The sequence below is a fragment of the Silene latifolia genome, chromosome 8 (genome assembly GCF_048544455.1).
Source record: "Silene latifolia isolate original U9 population chromosome 8, ASM4854445v1, whole genome shotgun sequence".
Classification (NCBI taxonomy): Eukaryota; Viridiplantae; Streptophyta; class Magnoliopsida; order Caryophyllales; family Caryophyllaceae; genus Silene; species Silene latifolia.
Window position 1 is genome coordinate 17,819,150 of NC_133533.1, and position 26,373 is coordinate 17,845,522.

Genomic DNA, 26,373 nt, shown 5'->3' on the forward strand with positions numbered 1-26,373 from the left:
CCTCACACGACGTGGCCCCCTCCCTAGCCTGGGTCTATCCTCCGCTGCTCTCACGTTCTCCCCCTTCCTCGGCTCGGGCATCACCTGAAGGATCGTGTCATCAATGAGGTATGTCCGTGTTGGCCGGTGTGCATCCTCATCCCCCTCATCAGAATCAACCGCTTCCAAAGGCTCAGTCGGTGGAAGGTGCTCAGGAGCCGATATCCTCATCCAGCTCATACCCCACACCCTCCATGCTAGGCTACCATCCTCCAAGGTTCTCAACCATTTCAGGTTGAGGTAGTAATCTCTGTCCATGGTAGGCACCGGGGTGGCCAGGAGCTGACTTCCCAAAAAGGCAAGGCATAAGGCGGCAAACCCCGCACTCAGCTGGAATGTCACAGATGGATCCCTTCGGAGGCTTAGTCAACTCAAGGTAAAAAGCAAAGAGGTCCATGGTTAACACAAAACTCGTGTTCATAAGACGGAATTGGACAGTCTGTTCATTCGGCTCGTATTTAAACGAGCTCATGAACTCCAAAGTTAGAAAAGGATAGGTATGTTTCCACAAACGGTACAGCCCTGTGAATCCCAAGGTCTCAAAGATATGACGGACATGCGTCTCAATCCCTAGGTCATCTAGAAGTGTGGTGTCCACACATCGAGTGGGTCTCATCTTCCGTTTATGTAAAGCTACAAACCTCTCCCTCTGCTTGTAGTCCACAAAGACTACTGAAGGGTATTTCGGTACAGATGGTACTACGGGTGCACTCCCCTCCCCAATTTCGGGCTGAGAAGCCCTTCCCCTCTTACTTTGATGGGTTCCCAGGTTTAGTCTCGGCATCTGTTTCAGCATACAGTTTAAACATACTCACTTAGGCACCTAAAACATGTAGTTTACACAAATTGAACATGGAGTAAAACATCTATGTACACACTATCACCAACAATTCCACATATTGATATATATAACCTCAGTTTATAGCATCTCAGACGGTCTCTATAGCTGTAAAAATTCTAGCAGAGATAACATGAATTACTCAGCTACTACGACTGTCAACACATGGCTTAAACACGACTCCACATATGCTTAAAAACATGTGAAACATTCATGTATGCTCATAGAAAAGGGCAACTAAGTACACCATCATAGACAATCAACATTATGAATAAACTTCTCAATTCCCATAGTCAGACAGTCTCTACAGCTGTAGCAATTTTGACATATTTAGCATGAATTAGCATCACAACTACTACTTCAAGGGTTTAATTCTTAACATATAGTCATATTCAACACAAAATTCCCATCATAGAAAACGAATTTCAATTTGGGGCACTTTTAAGATGGAATTTTAAGGCAAATTTTGGGGTGAAAATCACAACATCCGGCTTCCCACAAGATATATACAATATATACTACTCAATTTCATCACTCAATCATGTAAAAGATACTCAAAAATTAATTTGATTTCACAAACCCTAGAAAATTCGTCCCCAAATTTGCAATTTCTATTCAATTTTTAGCACCATAAACATCAACAATCATAAAAGGGAAGCATGTGAATCATATGACAACAATTACAAGCAACTTCTCTTCCATATAAACCGAAATTTCAGATTATTCCACCATCCTAATTATTTCTAAGTGATGAAAACATGAAAATAAGAAAGAAATTCTTACCTTACTCAATTAGGAAGTGAAAGAACGAATCAAGTGATGAAAATTACCCAAATTAATCACCACAAACCCAAGAATGCAAGAGTTTTAGAGAGATTATAAAGTTAGGGTTTGCAAAAGAAGAAGAAATAGGAAGAATGAGGGAAAACAAGGGTTTTATGAAACCCGCGGAAATCCGTGTACTGTAGCCTACTCGATCGAGTGCCTCGGGTACTCGATCGAGTGCCCTCTACTCGATCGAGTAGGCATTGTTTCATTGAGTAATCGTAATAAATTCCTACGTCTCGACGTCATAGCTTCCTAACTGGATCAAGTGAGGTCTACTCGGTCTAGTAAGCACTTGCACTCGGTCAAGTAAGGTTGAGTACACGGTCGGAATTACAAAATTAACTGAAGGTTCCTGCAAAACAATATCACATGTCGATTCCAAACCAAGTTCGGAAGTCGTCACTGGTTATCGTACCCATTCATATTTTACCATTTCTAACCAACTACTTCATTCAGTCTTACCAAATAAAATGCACATCACATTATTCTATCATGAACTTCACTCAACACGATTTACCTGCCACCGAATCCTTCACGTATGCAACTATCTCATTATGTTGGGTCATTATGTTGGGTCTAAACGTGTTTTACTACATTATTAACAAATTTGTACTCACACTACTTGAAACACATAATTAACGACAAATTCCATGTATTGTCCAAGTGTATTAGCAACATATTCATGCCTCAACATAAACAAATTATTCTACACAAATTAATCACCACACAAACGAAAACTTTCAACCATTAAACATTGCATATACTCAATACTATTGTGATAATTCTCATAAATACGCAACACTTCCTTAGCTATCATTATTATGGTTACCGTAAGACTTATAAACTCGTACAGAACCACCATCACCAACAACTTGGATCAAACGCCAACATTACCACATTTCATATCACAGCACACACCTCTACTCTTTTCACACACTTCTATCATATAGAACCTTCTACGTTTCTCATTATCATCACATACGCACCTTAAATCCACAACAAATTCACCATACACGATCCTAACGTAACTATTGCACCGATATCAACTTCAACAAAGACTCAACCACAAACAATTCTCACATAAACACTATACACGTTAAACACATACTTACTGACTCCCATTCCCATACCCAGTGACTGGCTTAAGTCTAATGGGGCCAAGATCTTGAAATGAGGGCGCCTACTCACCCAAAATCTAGCATCAGTTGGGGCTCCCATTACACATACACCAGGTTCGTTTTATTAGACTCACTACGTTCATTAGCTTTATTGGTTACAGGTTCCAAAATTGTCGCTCTGATACCACTTTGTAACACCCCCATATACCGAGGAGCCTTAACCAGACCTTCCTTAGCATATAGAGGCATTACCATCTCGGTTGCCCGAGGTAAGTAATCATCAAAAGTCGATAAAAGAACAATTATAGTTATATTACAAGCGTTACAACTAACTAATACAATAAAGGTACAACTCGTCAGCTACACGTTATCTCTAACCGAACTCGTGACATCACACCCCCGACCAGGACTCCACCTGTCAACCACATCAACACCTGCTAAGACTAACTGCTCATCATAAGGGATCACGGAAGACACATAAACAAACAAGACAACCACACAAGGTCATTAACTGAGGTAAGACACAACATAAACCAACAATAACCGTCAACACAATACCAACACAATCAGTCACGCACAATCATACCCACTCCAATCAATCTCCGTCACCGACTGTCCACTGGACCAGCCAAGCCAGTGGGGGACAACACCCGTTCCCACCTAAGCCCCGCTCATCATCCCGAGCGATAACCCTATCCCATTAATGTGCACATCCCCTCCCGTGGCGGGTTCCACGGAGGGCGAAACTAGGGCGTGAAGCCACTCCCGCAAGTGACTCCACTCAGCCGAAGACACACCTCGAGAACCACAGACAAACAATCACAGACAGCTACAACACAATGACAACCGACCTCCAGCATACACCCACCAACTATCAAGTATACTCAACTATACGACCACAACAACAATACAACAATAATACAACACACTACAACAACAACGCAGCAACCGACACACTAGACACTCAACAGAAACTGAGTAGGTGAACCTACCTTTAAGCGACTGCGACGATTCCACGCCCATACACGCAACACCCAGCAAACAAGCAACACCTATACACACAATACAACATCTATCACTACCAAACTAACCCTAACTGCAAAGACAAAGATACGGATGATGATGACGACAACTCCAGACATAAAGTACTATGGCACGCCATCCTAAGCACCCTTACCGCTCCCAAGGTCGGTCAATGCTGGTCAACGGGTCCCTAAAAGGGCGGGTATTACATACTCGGCCGAGTATGTCCATATTCGACCGAGTACCTCGTCTGACAACATGTTAATATAAAACGCGACGACTAAGACTTAATTCATTTCTACGATTCATTCTATCATTTCTAAACCTAATTTATCTCTCTCCTAATTCTCTCACCTCTCTGTACCAATATTAAGTGGCCTTGAACCTTAATCCGAAAAAGAGGATAGCCTATGCATGAGGTCGTCAAGTTGGGCGGCGCCGCCTTCGGCATCATTTTGTCCGTCAAGGTGAGTTTGTGAATAATTGTGTATTTTGCTCTAGATCTTGAATAGCTTAGTGATAGGGTACGGTTGTTGTTTGTAGGATACGATTTGGATTCTTGCTTAACATGGTGTGATGGACGCGTTTCTATGGAATTGCGAAAAGGTAGGGTTTTCCCTACTCGGTTTATTGTGTAATTGATTTGAGATTGATTGTGGTTGATTATATAACACGTATCATTTGGATTGAGATTGTTTGAGATTATATTGTTGTTTGGGACCATTTTTGGGAGATGATTCCAACCTCATGTTCGCCCCTTGTGGCTCCCGTCACAAGGGGTATGTGCACATTAATGATCTGGGTTCGCTCTTTGCGATGAGCAGAGATTTGGCAAGGCTGTGGTCCCCCACTGGTGGTGTGGGTTACATGTTGCGATAGGTAACCTGACAGGGCTACACACTTCGGTGTGTAGTGGGTTACTGATTACTATTGGAGTTTGGGGAATGGTTACTGCAGTTGGATTGGTTTGTATATTGCATTGTGGTGAAATCTTATTTTGATTGTGCAGTTGGTTGACCCCGTTTTGTTGTTTTCAAAACTGTGGTGATCCATTTGGGGATGTTGAGCAATTGGTTTAGCAGGTATTGGATGTTGATGTTGCATGCAGATTACGGACGGGATCGAGTTATCACAATGTTTTAGCTAGCTGTTGTCATCGTCACCTTAACTCTAATTGTTCTTTTCATTTTCTTTCCGGATGTATAATACATCTTGGTTATGTTTTGTATACACAGTAAGAATACATTTAATAATTGTTCTTCTATGGTCTATTTGATATACTTACTTCGGGCAACCTAGATGATAATGCCTTTACTTATTAGGGAAGGTCTTATTAAGGCTCCTTGATAAGTGAGAGTATTACAAGCCACCTCTCGGTCCCTCACTCGGTCGAGTACCACGTGCTCGACCGAGTGTAGCCTTAGAAATTATGGGGTTTTACAAACCCCCTCATTTCTTACCTCTTTCATTATTCATGTTAGTTGAATTTTTTCCCTTTTTTTCTTTTTTTTGCGTGTAGGGCTATGTATTTTGTGTAGTCCAAATTCAATTGTATCTGGGGTTGTATATTTTGTGTGATCCAAATTCAGTATCATTTTTTGAGTTTTGTTATAAAGTTTAAAATATAACTTCTAAAAATTATAAAATGCTCAGAAAAACACACATAATCTCAGTTAAATTTGATATAATTGTACAATGCTATATATATATATATATATATATATATATATATATATATATATATATATATATATATATATATATATAGTATTGGGTTCATCTAAGTCCACCTTCTACTTGTGAGTCCATAAGTCTCATTGTGAGCCTTTGGATGAGGGAGATGAAGGACTGAGATGGAAAGCAAGAAAAGAGGGGATTATAGGGTAATTAAGCACTTTCTCTCACTACCCTCACTAATCTACATTAACTAAATACTAATCCATTATATATAATTTAATCTACCACCTAATTCTCCCTCATTGATATATGATTCTTTTGCACCCTTTTTTCCCTTTATTTTCATACTTTTCGACTCCATTTGAGTCGGTTTTACGCATCCTTGCTTGCATTATTTCCTGCCCCTATTCCCGTGACTATGACATGGTGACCTCCTTGCAGGAATTGAGGCGGGAACAAGAGAAATGAAGCAAAGAAGACGGGTTGATTAGCACTCCCAACCGGTAGGCCGGCAGCCGGTCAGCCGGCTGGGAGCACCAAATGTATACAAGTCAGCTAAGTTTAGGCTAAGGGGATTCCCAGCCGGAAGCCCGGCAGCCGGCTACCCGGCTGGGAGAACATTTGAGCTCAAATATGTGGAAAGTTACAGGAACTTCCCAGCCGGTCATAAGGCCGACGGCCGGTCATCCGGCTGGGAGTTCACATAAAGCTTGGAAGTCAAGAGGAAGTCAAGGAGCTCCCAGCCGGTTTGGCACCGGCAGCCGGTTGCCCGGCTGTAGCCACCTAATGATATCAAATTTAATTCAACTTTCCAGGAACCTCCCAGGCGGTCATAAGCCCAGCATCCGGTTGCCCGGCTAGGAGTGCGCACCCGCATTTTGAAGCCCATTATTAATCCTACCCTAATTTTGGTGCAAACTATAAATACCCCCTCCCTTAATCATTTTGTACATACTACCCTAGATCTAGAATTACTCTCCTAATTAGAACACAAACCCTTAATTAAAACTTCAATCTTTCCTCAATTAATCTTTAATTACTTATTATAGTTTAGAAATAATTTAGTTGGGCTGTTTACATTTGAGTATTGGGTTGTAACTTGGAATTTATTAAAGATTGTTCGTCCATTTATTCAAAGATTGCAACTTTGCCTTTATATTTGGTATAATTCTCCTCCTTTTATTGGTCATCGTTCATTTGTTTACATATTCAAGTTATTTAGTTATATCATCTCCTTATTATGTTTCCTCTTTGTTGTTTAATGTTAAAGTCCCAATATTTTATGGTTATTAGCATAGTCATGTGTGAGTAGTGATTCTACTAGGGTGATGGGGGATCTCTTGTAGGATTAAGGGGAGAGTTTTGGCATGAATTAAGGTGTTTGATGAATTGCCCAAATGAGTAAGTTGAGTAATTCCACTAACAATCTATCTACTATTTGAGTGAGTAACTTGATTAGTAATTAGGATTTGATAACAAGTTGTGAGTTAGGTTGATCGAATGAATAAGTTGATTAATCTTAACTTGAGTGTAGAATTTAGATCGAGGGATTAACTCTACATGTTGTGGCAACCTAGATAACTATTAGTTCATGCCTACATCCTCTCTCCATGCTACTTGAGTGAACCCGATCATCCTAGTCCCTTTTTATCATTGTCTTAAAACCGTTTTAGTTATTGTCAATTTATTGTTTGCTTTAGTTTGCATCTAGTCCTTAGTTTAGAACTCATTCCATCCCTTCTTTAGATCGAATTAAACTAGTAGTTGAATAACCAATCTTAGTGCCGAAATTACCGTCTCTTGGGTTCGACCCTCACATACTCACGACGCCCTTGTGCACTTGTGAGGTAAAAGAAAATAAACATCAAGTTTTTAGCTGCCGGGGATGGTAACATTGGATAGGATTGTTTGTTTACATCTAGACTTAGTTCCTTTATTTTCTTTCTTGTTTATTTTCTCCCTTGTCCTAGTGCAACCATTTGCATTAGGACTATTTGATCTTTTGTTAAGTGCATGAATAGGTGCTACATCGGTCCTCTTTTCACTCATCACACACATTTCACACATTTCTCTCATCTCTCTCTAAAAAACCAAATAAAACCAAATAAAACGAAATAAACCAAACCCAAACAATCACCCACCCACCCACCCACCCCGACTGCCATCATTCAAGCCTCCTCCAACCACCACCGTCGCCTGCCGCGGCCCCACCAGCCACGACCACCTCCTACCCATAACACCATCACCTCCGCCACCCACCAGCCTACACCACCCACGACCACCCACCACACCACGCCCAGATCTGACCCCCACCACCACCCGACCTCCCCCATACACACATGCCACCACCCGACACCACCATCCCCCACCACCACCACGTCTGCCACCAACCTCCTCCTCCCTTCCTCTTTTTTCTCTTTACCTCTCATTCCTCTCTCGGATCTGCCGTCTCCCTCCTCCTTTGTCGCGCGGCTGCCGCCGCCACGCACTTCCTCTTCTCCTTTTCTTCTATTTTTTTTCCAGATCTAGAGGTGTGTGGTGGTTGTTTGGTGGTGGTGTGGCTGTTGTGGTGGAGGTGTTTTTAAATCGTTTTTTTCTTCTTCTTTTTTTTCTGGTGAGGTGGTTGGTGGTGATGAATCTGATGATGATGTTTTTTTCAGTTAAAATTACCTTTTCTCCATTAAAATTACACTTTTTTGTTAAAATTACACTTTTTTCTGTTAAAATTACACTATTCTCCATTAAAATTACACTTTTTCTGTTAAAATTAATCTTTTTTCTGTTAAAATTACACTTTTCTCTGTTAAAGTTACACTTATCTCTATTAAGGGTACCCTCTCAAAGACTAAAGTTATACTCTCAATGGACTAAAGTTACACTAGCAAAGGACTAAAGTTACACTCTCAATAGATTAAAGTTACACTCTGAATATGGATTAGAATATATACTCTCAAATCTCAATGGACTAAAATTCTAATTTAATGGCCTAAAATTACACTTTAGTTGACTAAAGTTACACTTCTGGACTAAAATTACAATTTAATGGACTAAAGTTACACTTCTGGACTAATACTACAATTTAATGGACTAAAATTACACTTTAATGGACTAAATTTACACTTCTAAAAGACTAAAGTTACACTTATAAATCACTCAATTTAGAATGAGTTGTGTTAAAATTTGAAAAAACAAAAAAAATGTCTCAAAAATTGACGTAAAATTGCTTCAAAATTTCAAATTTGTCGTAAAACACAAAATTTGTCGTAAACTTGCTTCAAAATTTGAAATTTCAAAATAATATATGTCAAAACCGCTTTCTTTTTGTTAAAATTACACCTTTTTTTGTTAGCATTACACTTTTAAAACTGTAAAAGTGTCATAAAATTTGTATAAACTTTCTCTCAAAAAAAATTGTAAAAACTTGAAAAAATAAGAAGGCAAACGTTAGTGTTAATTGGGTAGATTAATCAATTACTGAATGTATAATTAAAGCTAGAGAGAGAAAGTAGAATTAATTAGTGTATAAGAAATTAATTAGTGTTAAGTGTGTTTCTTGCTTTCAATTTCAACCATCAATATTGGAAGATCCAAGAGATGTAGTGAGGACTTAGGAACTCAAAACATATGAGGGACTCATTTAAACTTCATTCTCTCTCTTTCTCTCTCTATCTATCTATCTATCTATCTATATATATATATATATATATATATATATATATATATATATATATATATATATATATATATATATATATATATATAGAGAGAGAGAGAGAGAGAGGGGAGTTCTAATGAGTCAACATGTGTCATTGACTCCATAAGTCCCTCTAAGGGCCATTGGATGGACTCAATGGATGGTTGAGATGAATTTGATTAAGGGCTATTAAAAAGAAAAGGTAAAAAATGTGGATGGTTGGATCGAGATGGGCGGTTGAGATTGAAAATTACCAAAAAAAAAATTACCATTAATCAAATTTCTATACACTAATTAATTTTTCTTTCTCTCTCTAGCCCCTAATTAATCAGTTTTGAGTTTCAGATTTCAGAAGTGTAAATGTAATGTTGTATGAGTTTTACAAGTGTAAATGTGATGTTTTAAGAGTGTAAATTTGAATTTTTGTGACGGAAATTTTGAATTTATATAATTTTAGCATTTTACAAGTGTAAATGTGATGTTTTACGAGTGTAAATGTAACATTTTAAGAGTGTAAATTTGATTTTTTGTGACGAAAATTTTGAATTTATATAATTTTAACATTTTACAAGTGTAAATGTGATGTTTTACGAATGTAAATGTAACATTTTAAGAGTGTAAATTTGATTTTTTGTGACGGAAATTTTAAATTTATATAATTTTAACATTTTACAAGTGTAAATTTGATGTTTTACGAGTGTAAATGTAACATTTTAAGAGTGTAAATTTGATTTTTTGTGACGGAAATTTTGAATTTATATAATTTTAACATTTTACAAGTGTAAATTTGATGTTTTACGAGTGTAAATGTAACTTTTTAAGAGTGTAAATTTGATTTTTTGTAACGAAAATTTTGAATTTATATAATTTTAACATTTTACAAGTGTAAATTTGATGTTTTACGAGTGTAAATGTAATATTTTAAAAGTGTAAATTTGATTTTTTGTGACGAAAATTTTGAATTTATATAATTTTAACATTTTACGAGTGTAAATGTGATGTTTTACGAGTGTAAATGTAGTATTTTAAGTGTAAATTTAAAGGTTTTAGAGTGTAAATTTGGTCCTTTGAATGTGACTTTGGTCCTTTATAAGTGTAACTTTGGTACTTTATGAGTAAAACTTTAGTCCGACTACCAACAAACACCACCACCGCCGTCCTCCACCACCAACTCATATCCACAAAAATATATGAGTGCAAATATATATAAATTTAACGAGTGTAAATGTACAGATATACGAGTGTAAATGTAAAGAAATATGAGTGTAAATGTAGAAATTATGAGTGTAAATGTAAGGAAATATGAGTGTAATTGTAAAGAAATATTGAGTGTAAATCTGAAAAATGCGTGTAAATGTAAAGAAATATGAGTGTAAATGTACACAAATACGAGTGTAAATGTAAAAAAATATGAGTATAATAAATATATTTACTAGATCTAAGAATAAAAATGATGATAATAAAAAAAACAAAAAAAAACATTGAAACGAATTTTGCGAATCTAGAAGAAAGGAGAAACAAAAAAAAACAAAATGGACCCACTGTTCATCAAAAATTAAATGAGCGACCCACTGTTAAAAATTAAACAAAAAAAATAGACGAAAACTATATAAAAATATGATTCACAACTCATCAAAAATTAAATGTTAAAAATAGAAAACCAAAAAAAAAAAAAAAAAACAAATCTGCGACCCACTGCCAAAACCCTCGACACCACAACAACCATAGCCTCGCCACCACCACCATCACAGAACTGCGACCCAACAACTTATCCCAACCACCCCGACAACCTCCTACAACAACCCTTCTACTCGTTTTTTTTTTTTGAAAAAAAAAACAGATCTAAAAAAATAAATTCAGATGTGGAAAGAGGTGTTGTGGGAGGGAGGCGGCACGATGGCGGCGTGAGGGCAGCGTGGTTAGTACGGCGTGGTGGTGCGTGGTGAGTGCGACCCAGATCTGAAATAAAGAGAGAAGATATGGTGGTGTCGGGTTTTGAGAATGGTGGTAGGGAGGTCGTTTGGTGGTGGTCGGCTGGTGGTGTGTTGTTATCGTTGTGGTGGTGGGGAGTGACGCTAGGTGGTGCGGGTTGTGGTGGGTGGTTGGAGGGTTGAGGTCGAGTAGAAGGGGAGGGTGATGCGGGTTGTGGTGGTTTGATGGGTGGTGGTTGTTGCAGGGTGGGTTGTTGTTGCGGCTGGGTTTATGTGCGTGCGTGGTGGTGGTTGGCTGGGTGGTGGTGTCGGTGCGGTTGGTGGGCGTGGGTAGGTGGCGGTGGAGGTGGTCGTGGGGTCGGGTAGGTGAGGAAGAGGAAGAGGGGGAATTTTTTTTTTGAATTATTTGGTTTTTGAATTTTGTTGGATTTTTGAGAGGAATTGAGTTTTTTTGGTTTTTAGAGAGATGAGGGAGAGGATAATTGTGAGATGAGAGAGAAATGAGTGGAAAAAGAAGGGTTTTATAGTGAAATTAGGGCTTGATTAGGGATAGTAATGAGGGAAAGTGATTAATTAGGATTGATCCCCTAATTTTAGCACTAATCCCTCCCTTTTCCCTTTCAATCTCAGCCCTCCATCCTATCTTTGTAAGGGTCCTAAAGAGGACTTATGGACTCAATGAAAAAGGGTGGACTCATTAGATCTCTCTCTCTCTCTCTCTCTCTCTCTCTCTCTCTCTCTCTCTCTCTCTCTCTCTCTCTCTCTCTCTCTCTCTCTCTCTCTCTCTCTCTCTCTATATATATATATATATATATATATATATATATATATATATATATATATATATATATATATATATATATATAATCCATTTTTCTTCATTTATAAGTAGTCTACCAAACTACTCCCTTCGTACCATATCAAAGATAAGACTTATTATAAACGGACGTACCACACCAGAGGTAACATTCCTTATTCGGCCCACAACATTATCAAGTTATCCTTATAACCATTTGATATCTACACAAAATGTCATTGCATACCTCACCTACTAAGTCACAATTAAACACCCAATTACATACCCCACATATTTATTCCCTCTTTACCCTTACTTTTTCCACTTTTTCTTAAATACTTCATTTTTTCCTACGTTACCTTTAGTGTGGTACGGAGGGAGCATATATTTGTGTTTAGGAAAACAGTTAACATTCAATTATTTTTTGAGGAAATAGTATTAATTATTTCATTCTCTTTATTTTGGTACAAAAATAAGGATATAGATGAAGAGGTCAATTATATAGCTATGGTTTTTAGCGTTTTTACATGAGAAACATTTAAAAATAAATTAAAATAAGCAGCTACTCTTCTATAGGACCGTCCTATAACATAAGATGGGTCCAATAGGAGGTATGAGCCCAGCATGGGAATTTTGTAAAACAAAACACAAATTATTGTATAAGACAGTCTCTTACTATGAGACCAGTCCATTAATTAAACGGCCCAAAAAACAAGTATTACAAAACCCGGGAAATTTCATCTTTCCAAATAATCCTTAGAAACCGACTACTAACTCCACTCCTGCCTTGCTAATCACCTACGGAGTACTCTCTTCAACCAAAACAAAGTCGCAAATTTTTGTGAGTACCATGTCTCAACTTCAGTGCCATTCAAAGGAGTAAACTCGAGCCCCACTTTGAATAACTTCTCCACAAAAAAAAGTTATCTAAGAGCCACTGATTTGTTATTTAAAATAACCCGTTTTCAAACTAAAATTGGTAGTTATTAATTTTAAAACTATATTTATAAATATAAAGCAACTCTAAACTTTTATTGCAAATAAACAAAATAAAAAACTTGTTAGTTTTAAAGTTTATTACGAAAGCCGTTGTTCACACACAACGGACATATCACCAACGGCTCTCCTTCCTCTATGGCAATTATCTTTGCCTTATTTACCTTGTATATTTCCTACCTAGCTTGTATATTATTATGTTCCGTAAATAGCTTAGATACACAAGTATATATAGCTTAGCCTTTTTCTACTGTAAGATGCAATTTTAATGAATACAATAAACAATTCCAATGATCCAATCATATCTTTCTAATATGGTATCAGAAGACTAGGTTTTTATTGCCTCTTCTTTTCTGCCGTCTTTCTTCTTCTTCTGCGTTTTTTTTTTTTCTCTTTTCTCTGTTTTCAAATACTCTGCTCTTTTCTTTCAATATGACAAACACACAAACCACAGATGACACAAAATCAACGTCTTACTCTATTGTTCATGTTGAACACACGGGCCAAAGCATCTCCCATCGTCTTCAACGGACATAACTAATTAAATATGATGAATGGTCCCGATCCTTCCAACTTGCTCTCCTGGCTAAAGGGAAACTCGAGTATATCGACAACTCTATCAAAAAGCCGGCTGAAAACTCATCGGATTTCGCTTCCTGGAGAACGACTAATGCCTTAGTCACGGGTTGGATCTTTAACACACTTGAACCTAGTCTAAGGCGCCAAGTTTCTCTGCGTCCAGAGGCTCGTCTCGTGTGGAGTGACATCCGCAATCGTTTCTGTCAAACAAATGAGGCACGTCTGTACCAATTACAGGCCGAACTTTTGGCTTGTCGTCAAGGACCCACAGAGACCCTTATGTCATATTACGGACGCATGACAACCATCTGGGATGCTATTCTTGAACATGACAGGATCCCGTCATGCTCGTGTAATCCTTGATCTTGCAACTGGTTGAATATTATCAATGATAGGCGAGAAAAATGATGGGTACGTGATTTTCTCATGGGTCTTGATGACCGCTTCTCTACTACTCGTTCTCAATTAATAGGTATCTCTCCTCTTCCGAATTTAGATATTGCATATAATAGACTATTGCAGGATGAAGGGGTTCGAAATATTTCTCAACCTAAGACTGAGACCACCCTCGACACCATGGCTTTTGCAGCCCGTGTTAACCACGGCCCTCGTCAAACTGGCGATCGTGACACTAGGTCTGACCGTCCCAACCCACCTGCTCAGTCCAAATATTTTTGTCCTCTCTGTCAAAAATCCGTGCATAGTTTAAAATTTTGTTACAGTGCCACGGGTAAGTTTCCGGAGTGGTGGGGAGACCGACCTCGTGACCGTGTGTATCTTGACCCCAACGATCCAACAGACCTCACCAAAGCGACCTTTGTCCCGGATCCTCGCAAATCTGCCCGCAACTCTACCTCTGTTCCGAGTGCTTCTCCCAAAGCACATATGGTCTCGGCCTTGTCAAACACCATTCCCGTGTCAACATCCGTACCTGGCTCTGCTCTGAACACTCTTGACAAGGTAGACCTCAATAATCTGTCTTCTAAAGAATTAGAAGAATTAGCTCAATTATGGCAGGCTCGAAAGGCTAGCACCAACACCGATCGTCTCAATGGTAACTTTCTCTCTTCATCTTGGATTATTGATACGGGTGCATCCCATCATATGTCGGGATGCGTGTCGTTATTTACAAACCTTCGTGATATTTTTCCTCTGTCGGTTGGTTTACCTAATGGTGATTTAACCATCGCTACACAAAGTGGCGATGTTCGTCTATCACCTCGCTTAATTTTGTCCAACGTTTTGTATGCCCCAAAATTAAATTGCAACTTGATCTCTGTCTCTAGCTTGTTAATTGATACGTCCCTTATTATTAAATTTTCTCACAATTTTTGTTTAATTCAGGACCGTTCCTCGAAGACGGTGATTGGTGCGGGTGAGCAAATCGAGGGGCTCTACTACTTGAAGGGAGTTCGAACCGCCGAGGGACACATTAATACCGTAAAAGGCCTCGATTCCGTGGAAATATGGCACCGGAGGTTGGGGCACCCATCTACATCTATTTCTCGTTTTTTATCTTGTTTATAGTCTAGTAATAAATCGTCTTTTCATAGTAAACATTGCGAGATTTGTCTTCGCGCAAAACAAACACGAGAACCTTTTTCTTTAAGTTCTAATGTTGCGGACGATATTTTTTACATGGTTCATTGTGACCTATGGGGGCCATACTCGGAAAATGCTTCGTGTGGCTCTCAATATTTTTTAACCCTCGTCGATGATTTTTCCCGCTCTACGTGGGTTTATTTACTACGTCATAAAAAGGGATACGAAACAAACTTTATTAAATTTCTTTTCGATGGTCGAAAGACAATTTAACAAGAAAATTAAAATTATTCGTAGCGATAATGGCACTGAATTTTCATGTTTAAATCCTTTTTTTATTCAAAACGGCATTTTATTTCAAACATCAATTGTAGACACGCCACAGAAAAAATGCTCGTGTCGAACGGAAGCATCGTCACATTCTCAATGTGGCGAGGGCTCTTTTATTCCAAGCCAGTTTACCAACTCTTTTCTGAAGCGAATCTATTTTAACTGCCGTTTATCTCATCAATCGGACTCCTACTGATCTTCATCACGGTAAAACGCCATATGAAATTCTTTTTCAAAAACCACCACCAATGGACCATCTTCGCATTTTTGGGTGTCTTTGTTATGCGAAAAGTATTAATCGTTCTCGCGACAAATTCGCTTCTCGCAGTCGAAAATGTCTTTTCTTGGGCTATCCTTTTGGCAAGAAAGGGTGGCGGGTTTATGACTTGGATACGGGTACAATTTTTTCCTCTCGTGATGTCGTCTTTGTTGAGCATGTCTTTCCTTATCAGTCCTTAGACATAACTAATGACCAATCTTCTCCACCTTTAGACGATACACTCACACCCATCGACCATCTCCTTATGCCCACCTCATCATCACCAGACCTGTCCCCTGCCACACCTCCCTCTGACCAGCCCACCAACGACCAGCCAACCGCTGGTCCTACCCCGTCACCTCCGGACTCTAGCCAACCACCAGGCGGCACTCCCACAATATCTAGTTCTAGCCATCCTCTCATACCTAACAATACATCTATAGATATGGGCAAAGGCCATCGAACTAAAATTCCTAACTCCCTTCTCAAAGATTTCGTCCAACCTTCTCGTCGTCCCTCGACACATTATCTAACCGCATCATTTCCGTCTTCAGGTACACGCTACCCAATCTCTCATTTCATTAATTATTCTAAGTTCTCCACTAATCATAAATGTTTTCTAGTGGCCGTGACCGAAAATCACGAGCTTAGCACGTTTTCTGAGGCTATGCAGGTACAACAATGGCGTGACGCCATGAAAGACGAGATTGACGCTCTTGAACGAAACAATACATGTATTCTTGAAGATATACCACCCAACAAAAAGGCCATTGGTTCCAAATGAGTTTATAAAATTAAATACAACTCCAATGGCACGATTGAAATATATAAAGCTCGCCTAGTCGTAATGGGCAATCGCCAAATTGAAGGAATAGACTACAATGAAACATTTGCACCGACGATCAAAATGGTCACTGTCCGGACCCTTCTAGCCGTGGCTGCTGTCAAAAACTGGGTCATTCATCAGATGGACGTACACAATGCCTTCCTTCACCGAAATCTAGACGAAAAAGTTTATATGAAGCCTCCTCCGGGTTTCTCATCTAATACGAATGGCAAGGTGTGTCGCTTACGAAAGTCTCTTTATGGTCTACGCCAAGCCCCCGTTGTTAGTATGCTAAACTCGCTTCCGCACTCAAAACATATGGGTTCAAGCAATGTTCCCTTGATCATTCGATGTTCTCCATCATTCGACCCAACACCGAAGTCCATGTACTCGTATATGTGGACGATCTTGTCATATGTGGTAACAACGCTACTCTCATTGATCAATTCAAGTCCTACTTAAGTTCGTGTTTTCATATGAAGGACCTTGGTCCACTTAAATATTTTTTGGGTCTGGAAATCACAAGAAACAAAACCAGGCTATTTATTTCTCAACGAAAGTATTCTCTCGACATCTTAAGCGAAGCTGGTCTCCTAGCCTCTAAACCCGCTTCCATAACAATGGAGCCCAATCATCACCTTGGCTCCTCTTCTTCGCCTTTATTAACAGGCCCGCATCCCTACCGCCGCCTTATGGGTAGACTTGTTTACTTAACCATTACCCGTCCCGATCTTATCTACTCTGTAAACATTCTTGCTCAATTTATGCATGCTCCGCGTCAAGACCATTGGCAGGCCGCGATACAGGTTGTTCGTTATTTGAAAAATAATCCGGGGTAAGGTCTTCTATATCAGTCCGCTACTGACTTGTATCTCCATGCTTACTGCGACGCGGACTACGCCAGCTACCCATCCTGTCGGATGTAACAACCCGGATTTTCAGGACTTTATTAAATATAAGTCCAAAATAGGAAACAGCGGAAGATAAATACATATCCGAGTCACTACTATTTTCAACTAATTCCGATTATAAAGATAATGCTAAATATTACAATTGTTCGTAACAAATTACTTAACACGTTCTAATAAAATATATCTAAATCCCATCTTCAAATTCGCCTGCCTCGGGAATGGTCGGTCTTCACAAATCTGACATTTTAAAATTTTTAAAAGTTTTATAAGAAAAACAACAAACGTCAGGTGGGTAGATTAACTTCTTTAAACAATTAAAACGTAACAATCATCATCAGCATGTATAACATATCCATATATCCATACCTTTAACACATAAATTTTCGAGAAACAAATCAGTTTTTCATTGCCGTATTATATATTTTAATAACATTTTATCACGATATACCGGCCAATTACCGTACGCTTTCCAATTATATGACCAATAACCGAAACTTGTACGATAATAATATACCGCCAATCACACCGATACCAGGGGGCTTACATTATTACCCCTGTTTACCGTGGTGACATAAACACGTTTAAAACGAAACTCGTCCACTCATCTCCAGGGTCGAATGCCGGTACGTGGGGTTATTACCCGTACCACGGACTAACACCACCCGGCTATTATCTCCTAAGCCTAACCAAATATAGACCTTAGGGAACCCGGATGTGATCCACCTAACACGTACGAGACTGATCAGGTCCCCACCTAAAGTATGGCCACACTCCCGCCTACTCTCGAGTCTAAGGATAGGTCCACCAAAGACCCTTCGTACGCACGGACGGTTTTATACGGTTAAGCTAATTGCTATTCTTCTATGTCATTACGTACACAATAGTAACAACATGCTTTCCCGCTCAATGAGCTTTCAAATTCAATCCTAAAAATGCCCAAGAAAATATGAAATATTTCGAAATTCGTTTTTAAAACATTATGGGTTAACAATACCAATTTCGAATCGAAATTCTTTCCTTGATAAAAGTTTTATGGAAAACAACTAGCACAAATTCAATCATTGGTCGCCTTATTGGGTTTGCCCCTATTTATAAGTCGGGACTTCGCTATCGAACTAAGTTAATAATACAAGTGAAATACCGTATTATCAAACCAAGTTTAACCAATCTAACTAAGGGACGGTCTTAGACCCTTGGTAGTTAATTGGTTGTAAAATCGCTTCCTAATTCAATTTTTACTAATCCATTTTATATAATGGATTTTATTAACTAAATAATCTAAGTAAAGAAAATTTGACCAAAAGTGGAGAGTCACTTGTTTTAAAATTTCGATTCAGTACTAGATTAATAATAAGGATATTAAAGAACCATTTCCTTCTTCACTTAAGTTCACTCTATACTATTAAATTTATTAATTGAAAATATCAAGTTGAGAGGATTTGTCCGAAATAGTTTTACAAGAACTTTGTCAAAATTCTAATTTAACAACTCTATATTTGGCTAAGAATACGGTAGGCTAAGAGGACTCAGTTTTAGTTGAGAACTTGAGTCTGCTTAAAAATTATACTTAAGCCCTTGAAAATTTGATTATAATTTGCAATTTGAAAAATAGACCTTGAATGAGAAATTTCATAAGGAACTATTTTAGTCAATCCACTTACCTGAGGTAAAAATAGTTGGTGCTCAAATCCTTTTAAATTTATGTGAAAATAATTATTCTCAAATGGTGACTCATAAAATAAAATTACTCCTAAATCTCAATCGACACAACTTAATTTTTGAAATTGGACTAACGATATCGTGTGTCAGGCCTAAACGATCGCCAAGGTTCTAAAATTCTAACTTGATCGTAGGAATAAACTAGGTCTTTAAATTATTACATTTTTGGGGGTATCGATGGTTAAGTCTCGCAATAATAATTAAATTACATACATTTCCTTTTGAGCAAAATAAATAATTAAAACAAACTAATTTATATGACCAAACAATAATACAATTTAATTAATTAAATAAGAATATGACCCGTGTAATTTAGGATAGACAATCACAAAATTTGATATCTAAATATAATATTAATAATTTCCTCCAAAAATTGCATCCAAATTTTCTTGTTTGGCAGTAAGTGCCTCGACCAAACTTTTTATTTCCTAAAAGTAAAGCTTTCCAAAACTTTATTATTATTTTATTTTTATACAATAACAATATAATACTAACTTAATAATTTAACAATAGTTTAGATTAAAAGTTTGCAAATCAAACCCCTCTTGACAATAAGGCCATTCGGCCATCATTTAGGGTAGGCCAAAACTTTTCAATTACGGTTTTTAATTCATTAAACATATTAAACATATAAAATATGTGGTAAAAAGAAATTTATATGTTCAACCTAAATATATACATGCAAACACATTTACACATATTAATTTGCATGCAAGGTAGTATAATGAAACAAGATTGTTAATTTACCCACCATTTTAAGGGATGAGACAATTTTGATCAAAGCACAGTCTTGAAACGATTCCGCTCGGGTCCGCCTTCTCCGATATATTTTTTTTCCTTTACGACAAAGACAACCCAACAAAAATAAGATTGTTTTTTTATCAATTACACCATACTACTAATTATTTAATTAATTCCGTTTTTTTATCAATTACACCATACTACTAATTATTTAATTAATTCCGTTTTTAAGGAAAATTCAAAGTATAAAACGGCTTTAAGGCAAGATCTAACTTAAAACTGACATGCATGTAGACTTTGAGTAATATAAATGGATATTTTAACAATACAGTATAATATACTGAATTTTATAAATTTATAACATGCATGTAAGATTTCAATATAAATATGTAAAATCACAACTCGGAAAACTTAAATTTGTAAAAACTTATACCAATAACTTTGGTAGATGAAAACGATGTAGATAAAATTTGAATTTGAAGATGATGGCGTTAACATTGGTTTCGAAAATCTTGTTTCCAACGAGATATAGTGTTGAAATTTTATTCTCTAGCATTGTGTAATGATAGGTTTAATTAGATGGAGATGGAATAGTCAATGAGGAATAAATGAGAGATTATGGCTTTGGTTTTACAGGAAAAAGGAGATGAAAGGTGAGGGTGTGTATGTGTTTTAATTAAAGAGGTAAGGTGATTGAATTAATGGGTTATGATGTATGTATAAATGTGAGATGAGTTGGATTAAAAAAAAATGTTTTAAGGAGTAACAGGTGGAAGACGAGTGAGAGATCCATGTGGGTCTTAATTTTTGGGTTTGTAAAATGTTTATAATCGACTCGGTTTTAAAACTATAAAACGTGCTTTTGAAATTTTTGTACATAGAATATGTACATTTTTTAGATTAAAAGTATAAAAATGTAAACCTTTATTTTGAAATAAAAAGTATATAATAGTAATGGTGTAATTGACTAATCGAGACTCGACTAATTAACTAACTAGGTCCGGTCACAAGTTTAATAATAATCGCATATTAATAAGACGTTTTATTACTAACGTAAAATATATTTTTCTATTCAAGAGAAAGACGGAGAGTCACAACGTTAAACGAGTCTTAAGCCATAGAAAATTTAAATAGTTGATTAAGATAAATCAGGAGATAATAATAATATTATAATAGTAATATAAATTGAAAAGGGTTAGTAAAAGACATATTAGTAACGTATTTAGGAAGTTAGTTCTTATCGAGAATGTGAAAAAGTAGAAAATTAAAAATGTGAAATTTTATCCTCTTGCGAAAGGGGGTCTAGTAGTTTTAAAATTACAACGAAATATAACGTGAAATAAGAAGAATTTATAAAAGATTGGTAAAAATACGGGGTGTTACATCGGAGGTCTTTATCAGCCTACCTAATTTTCCTCGGTAGTTCACCAATATCGTGGAAGACCAAGAAACAATCAACGGTTTCTCGGTCCTCTTCAGAAGCCGAGTACAGAGCAATAGCCTATACTGTCTGCGAGATCAAGTGGCTCAAAGGCCTTTTATCCTACTTGGGTATTGCTCATAACAAACCCATTGAGCTCCTATGTGACAATCAATCCGCATTACACATCGCAAAGAACTCGGTCTTTCATGAACGGACCAAACACATCGAGGTCGATTGTCACTTTATCCGGGACGAGATCCTTAAGGGCACGATTCAAACTAGCTATGTCCATACTAAAGCTCAATTGGGCGACATCTTTACTAAAGCTCTTGGCCGGATTCCTTTCGACGACCTTCTATCCAAGTTGGGCGTTTCTTCCATCCACGCACCAACTTGAGGGGGTATTACGAGAGCCATTGTTCACACACAACGGACATATCACCAACGGCTCTCCTTCCTCTATGGGAATTATCTTTGCCTTATTTACCTTGTATATTTCCTACCTAGCTTGTATATTATTATGTTTCGTAAATAGCTTAGATACACAAGTATATATAGCTTAGCCTTTTTCTACTGTAAGATGCAATTTTGATGAATACAATAAACAATTCCAATGATCCAATCATATCTTTCTAATAAAGTTAAAACCTGGAGATGTCTAACTATCGTATGAGCCAATTAAGATTGTGCGTTAACCAGGTGACATGACTCTTAGACAAAATGAGAGGGAAGCTGCTAAGGTTTTTTCTAACCTTCACAAAGCTCAGTTCAGTTTCCTGCAACAAAAAGCTAAAACTGAATGGCTCAAAGAGGGGGATGAAAATACTGCTTTCTATCATAGGAAGATAAAGGCTAGGCAAGTGCATAACAAGGTCCTCCAAATTAAAGATATGCAGGGGCAGTCTCATTCTGATCCTGAAGGCATTGAAAATTCTTTTTTGGCTTATTATCAAGACTTACTGGGGACTAGCAAGCCTGTGAAAAAAAATTCATGTGCCTACTGTAAGCTCAGGTAAAACCATCTCCCCTGATCATGCTGTCATTCTTCTCAAACCTGTGACTTTTGATGAAGTCAAAGAATGTATCTTTTCTATTCCTTCCACTAAATCTCCTGGGCCTGACGGCTATACTAGCCAATTTTTCAAGGACTCTTGGGATATTGTGGGGGGGGGGGGACATCTTTAATGCTGTGAAGACTTTTTTTAACACTGGGAAATTACTGAAGCAAGTTAATTCTACCTCTATCACTCTTATTCCTAAGAATGCAAACCCTGTGAGTGTCATGGAATTTAGGCCCATAGCATGTTGTAACACTATCTACAAATGCATTGCTAAGCTCTTGTGCACAAGAATGGGTCAAGTGTTGCCTGATATTATTAGTAGTAATCAGGGAGGGTTCATCAAAGGGAGAAATATTGTGGAAAATATTTTAATCTGCCAGGACATTGTTAGATTGTATAATAGGAAAGTTGCTTCTCCCCGTTGCCTTGTTAAAATTGATCTAAGAAAAGCATATGACACTGTTGAGTGGGACTTCCTCTCCCAAATGCTTTCTGCTTTGAAATTTCCTGAGAAGTTTATTGACTTAGTGATGGTTTGTGTTACTTCTCCTTCCTACTCCTTATCCTTAAATGGGAATTCTTTTGGCTTTTTCAAAGGGTGTAGAGGTCTTAGACAAGGAGATCCATTGTCTCCACTCCTTTTTACAATATGTATGGAATACCTTTCTAGAATCTTGAAGGTTGTAGGTCATCAACAGGATTTCAGATTTCATCCTATGTGTGGTCCATTGCAGCTGAACCACCTTCTTTTTGCTGATGACTTACTCTTGTTCTCCAAAGGGGATGAAGTCTCTATTATGTGGTTACTTAGGGCTTTTTCTACCTTCTCTATTGCTTCTGGTTTAGCCCTCAATAAGGACAAGTCTGATATTTATTTTAATGGAATGCCTCAAGCTTCTATCAATACCATTCTGCAAGTGTCTGGGTTCAAGAGAGGATCCTTGCCCTTTAGATATTTGGGTGTCCCCATATCATCCAAGAAACTTACAAAAAATGAAGGCATGAAACTCATTGATAAGATCACTGCAAGGATAAGATCTTGGGGGGTTAGACATCTCACTTACTCTGGGAGACTTGTTCTGGTTAATGCTGTTCTGTCCAGTCTTCACTCTTATTGGTCCTCAGTTTTCCTCATTCCTAATGGCATCTTGAAGAAAATTGACAACATTTGCAGGAACTATCTTTGGGGGGCAAAGATACTTATATGAAATCTCCTAACATTAATTGGAATACCTGTTGCACTCCCAAAGATGAAGGAGGGCTTGGTATAAAGGCCTCTAAATTGTGGAACAAAAGCCTTTTGGGAAAATATGTGTGGTGATTGCTGCCAAAAAGGATCATTTGTGGGTGAAATGGGTGAACCATGTGTATATGAAAGGAAGAGATTGGACCAGCTATGAACCACCTAGTGATCGTATTTGGTCTTGGAAAAAGATTGCTTCTCTTTTTAAGACTTTTGCACCGCTTATGTTTCGGACAATGGCTTGGGGAGGACAAAAATTATGAGGTTAGCGGTGGTTATAATCGGTCTGCGTGATATTAAACCCAAAGTGGAGTGGAGGCATGTTTGTTGGAACCGTCTGAACATACCAAAAACTTCATTCATTTATTGGGCAGCTGTTCAAGGAAGGCTTATGACCAAGGATCGTTTGATTAGAATGGGGGTTGGAGTGGATCATGCATGTTTCCTGTGTGCTAATGGTGATGAAAACCATCAGCACTTGTTTTATACCTGCTGCTATAGTGCTCAATGCTTTACACTGATTCAGCAGGCTCTCCGTACTCATTTGCAGCCTGCAGACTTGCAGGTATGGTTTAATAAGAGTCATAGAGGGACTAAGTTTCAGAAAAGAATGGTGTGTGCTATCTATATTGCTGTGATATATGGCATTTGGAAAGCTAGAAACAAAGCTCGAGTCTCTGATGTGGTTATTCGGCCTGCTTTCCTGGTCAAGCAAATTTTGAAGGATGCAATCAGTCGTTTCTGGGCAAGGAATAGAGGAAAGTTAGCAAAAAAGGAAGAAGATTGGTTAGCAAGCATTAGTATCTGATGTATTTTGGATTATGTTGCTGTGTTTTTTGATAGACTAGTGAAACTGAAGTATTCTCTGATGATGTAAATTGTTACGATTTTTTTGATATATATACTTACCCTTTACCAAAAAAAAAAAAAAAAAAAAAAAAAAAAAAAAAAAAAAAGATTGTGCGTTAACTATGTAAAAGTTGTAATTTAAATTGAAACCCATAATTTCAACTTAAATGTTGAAGTTCTCAATATAAAAACATGAGTTTTTAAGTTAAAACAACTAATTAAAGTTTAAAAGTATAAAATTTTAATTTTAAATCTGAAACTTCCATGATAAATTCCAAACCTGAGGTCGATTTCATCTTTAGTTTTAACTGATAAATGGGAGAAGAAAAAGGACTCAACAATGGTGATGAGAATGATAATCGTGAAGGTCGGGAGGATGTAGATTGCAAAACAGGTGGAGTAGGTGGCGGTTGTGAGGACGTTGACCGAAGGAACGACGGAGGAGGGGCGGTGGAGGAGAACGTTGATTGAAGCTGTGATTTTGGGCGTGGATTGCAAATTTGCAATGTCTGTGTGGTATGAATGAGAGAGGGTTTTCAATTTTTTATTTTCAATTTACTGAACCTTCTCTATTATTGGGCTATTTTGTTCTATTGGACCCGTCTTATGCTATGAAACGGTCTTATAGGAGAGTAGCTGAATAGAATACTAATATGTTTAGGTATATTAAGCATTCAAAAAGTCTTTCAAAACATTGTGTTTTCAATAAAAAAAACTTATTCTCTCAGTCCTAATAAATTGGTTACGTTTATTTATTTATAAAATTTGATGATGAATAAAAGTAAACAAATAATTGGGGCGGGGACGGAGCGAGTAACATATAAATACACCAAGTATTCAAGAGTCAAGACCAAGCAATTATGGGTGTCACCGGCCTTCAGACAACCCAAAAGGACCGTCGCACGGATGTTTCAAAAATCAAGACCCGTCAAACCATACTTGCCACAGAAGAATCGGGTCTAACTTGACTTAGTTAAACATGTGTAGACTAGCTAAGACAAGAGATCAACCTTACAAAAAATCAAGACCAAAGACCGACCCTGATGATTTCCGGTCTGATTCATATGAGACTTAACAATGTCTAGTTTACTGGGTCAGACCGAAATTTAAACACCGTTACGTAAAAAAAAAACAGTATAATAAGGAGTACACAATATAATAGATATAAATATTTATAGTCTAAACTCTATTGGAAGGACAAGTCCTCTATTTTTTACTAAGTTTATCCGGGTCTTACCCAGACTCAAATACTAGTCTTAAGGTTTGATGTTTTATTTTTAAGACTTAGGTCATGTTCTTTTGGACTGAAACAGATCTGATCTGAATTGAACTGAACTTATAGGATCTGAATCTAAACTGAACTTAACTTATAAGATCTGAACTGAACTGAACTTATAGGATCTGAACTAAACTTACAGGATCCGAATTTAAATTAACTTAAATTAATTTTATTATTATTATTATTATTTTCTTTTTTTTTGTTATGGAAGGATGCGCGCAGCTTTCATTAAAAGAAAAATAAAAGTTTACATGAAATTGGTGGGGAGCCGAGAGACAATCTGGGCTCCCACACCCTTAGCAATAGCAAAGCTAAGTCTAGTAAAAATGTAAGCGGCCACCCAAGCCCTCGCATCCTGAGATACCGAGAATTTCTGGATCCGCTTGAGCAAGGCACCAACATCCGAACCCAGCTCCCCAAGCGAAGAGAAAGAGAAAGGAAGGAAATCATAACCCGCTACCGCGCACAAATCCCCATACTTAGGACACTTTCGCTGAGCAGCATCAGCGACAATCCGGTCAGGCACAAAATCCGTCATCCCAGTCTGAGTCAAAGGAGAAGAACCTGTCAAGTCAACGCACACATCACGCCCCCGGTCCCAAGAATAAAGCAATAAATCCGCAGGACGAAGAGAGCCACCATGTCCATCAACCAAACCGATATCAACCTCT

The 26,373-nt window shown here is 37.7% G+C and overlaps 1 protein-coding gene across 1 annotated transcript; it reads left to right on the plus strand.

Moving 5' to 3' along the window:
• The first annotated feature begins 23,833 nt into the window (after positions 1 to 23,833).
• LOC141594791 (uncharacterized) lies at positions 23,834 to 24,382 on the plus strand. Its single transcript, XM_074414780.1, has one exon. The coding sequence runs from the start codon at positions 23,834 to 23,836 to the stop codon at positions 24,380 to 24,382; it is 549 nt and encodes a 182-aa protein (XP_074270881.1).
• Positions 24,383 to 26,373: the final 1,991 nt, after the last annotated feature.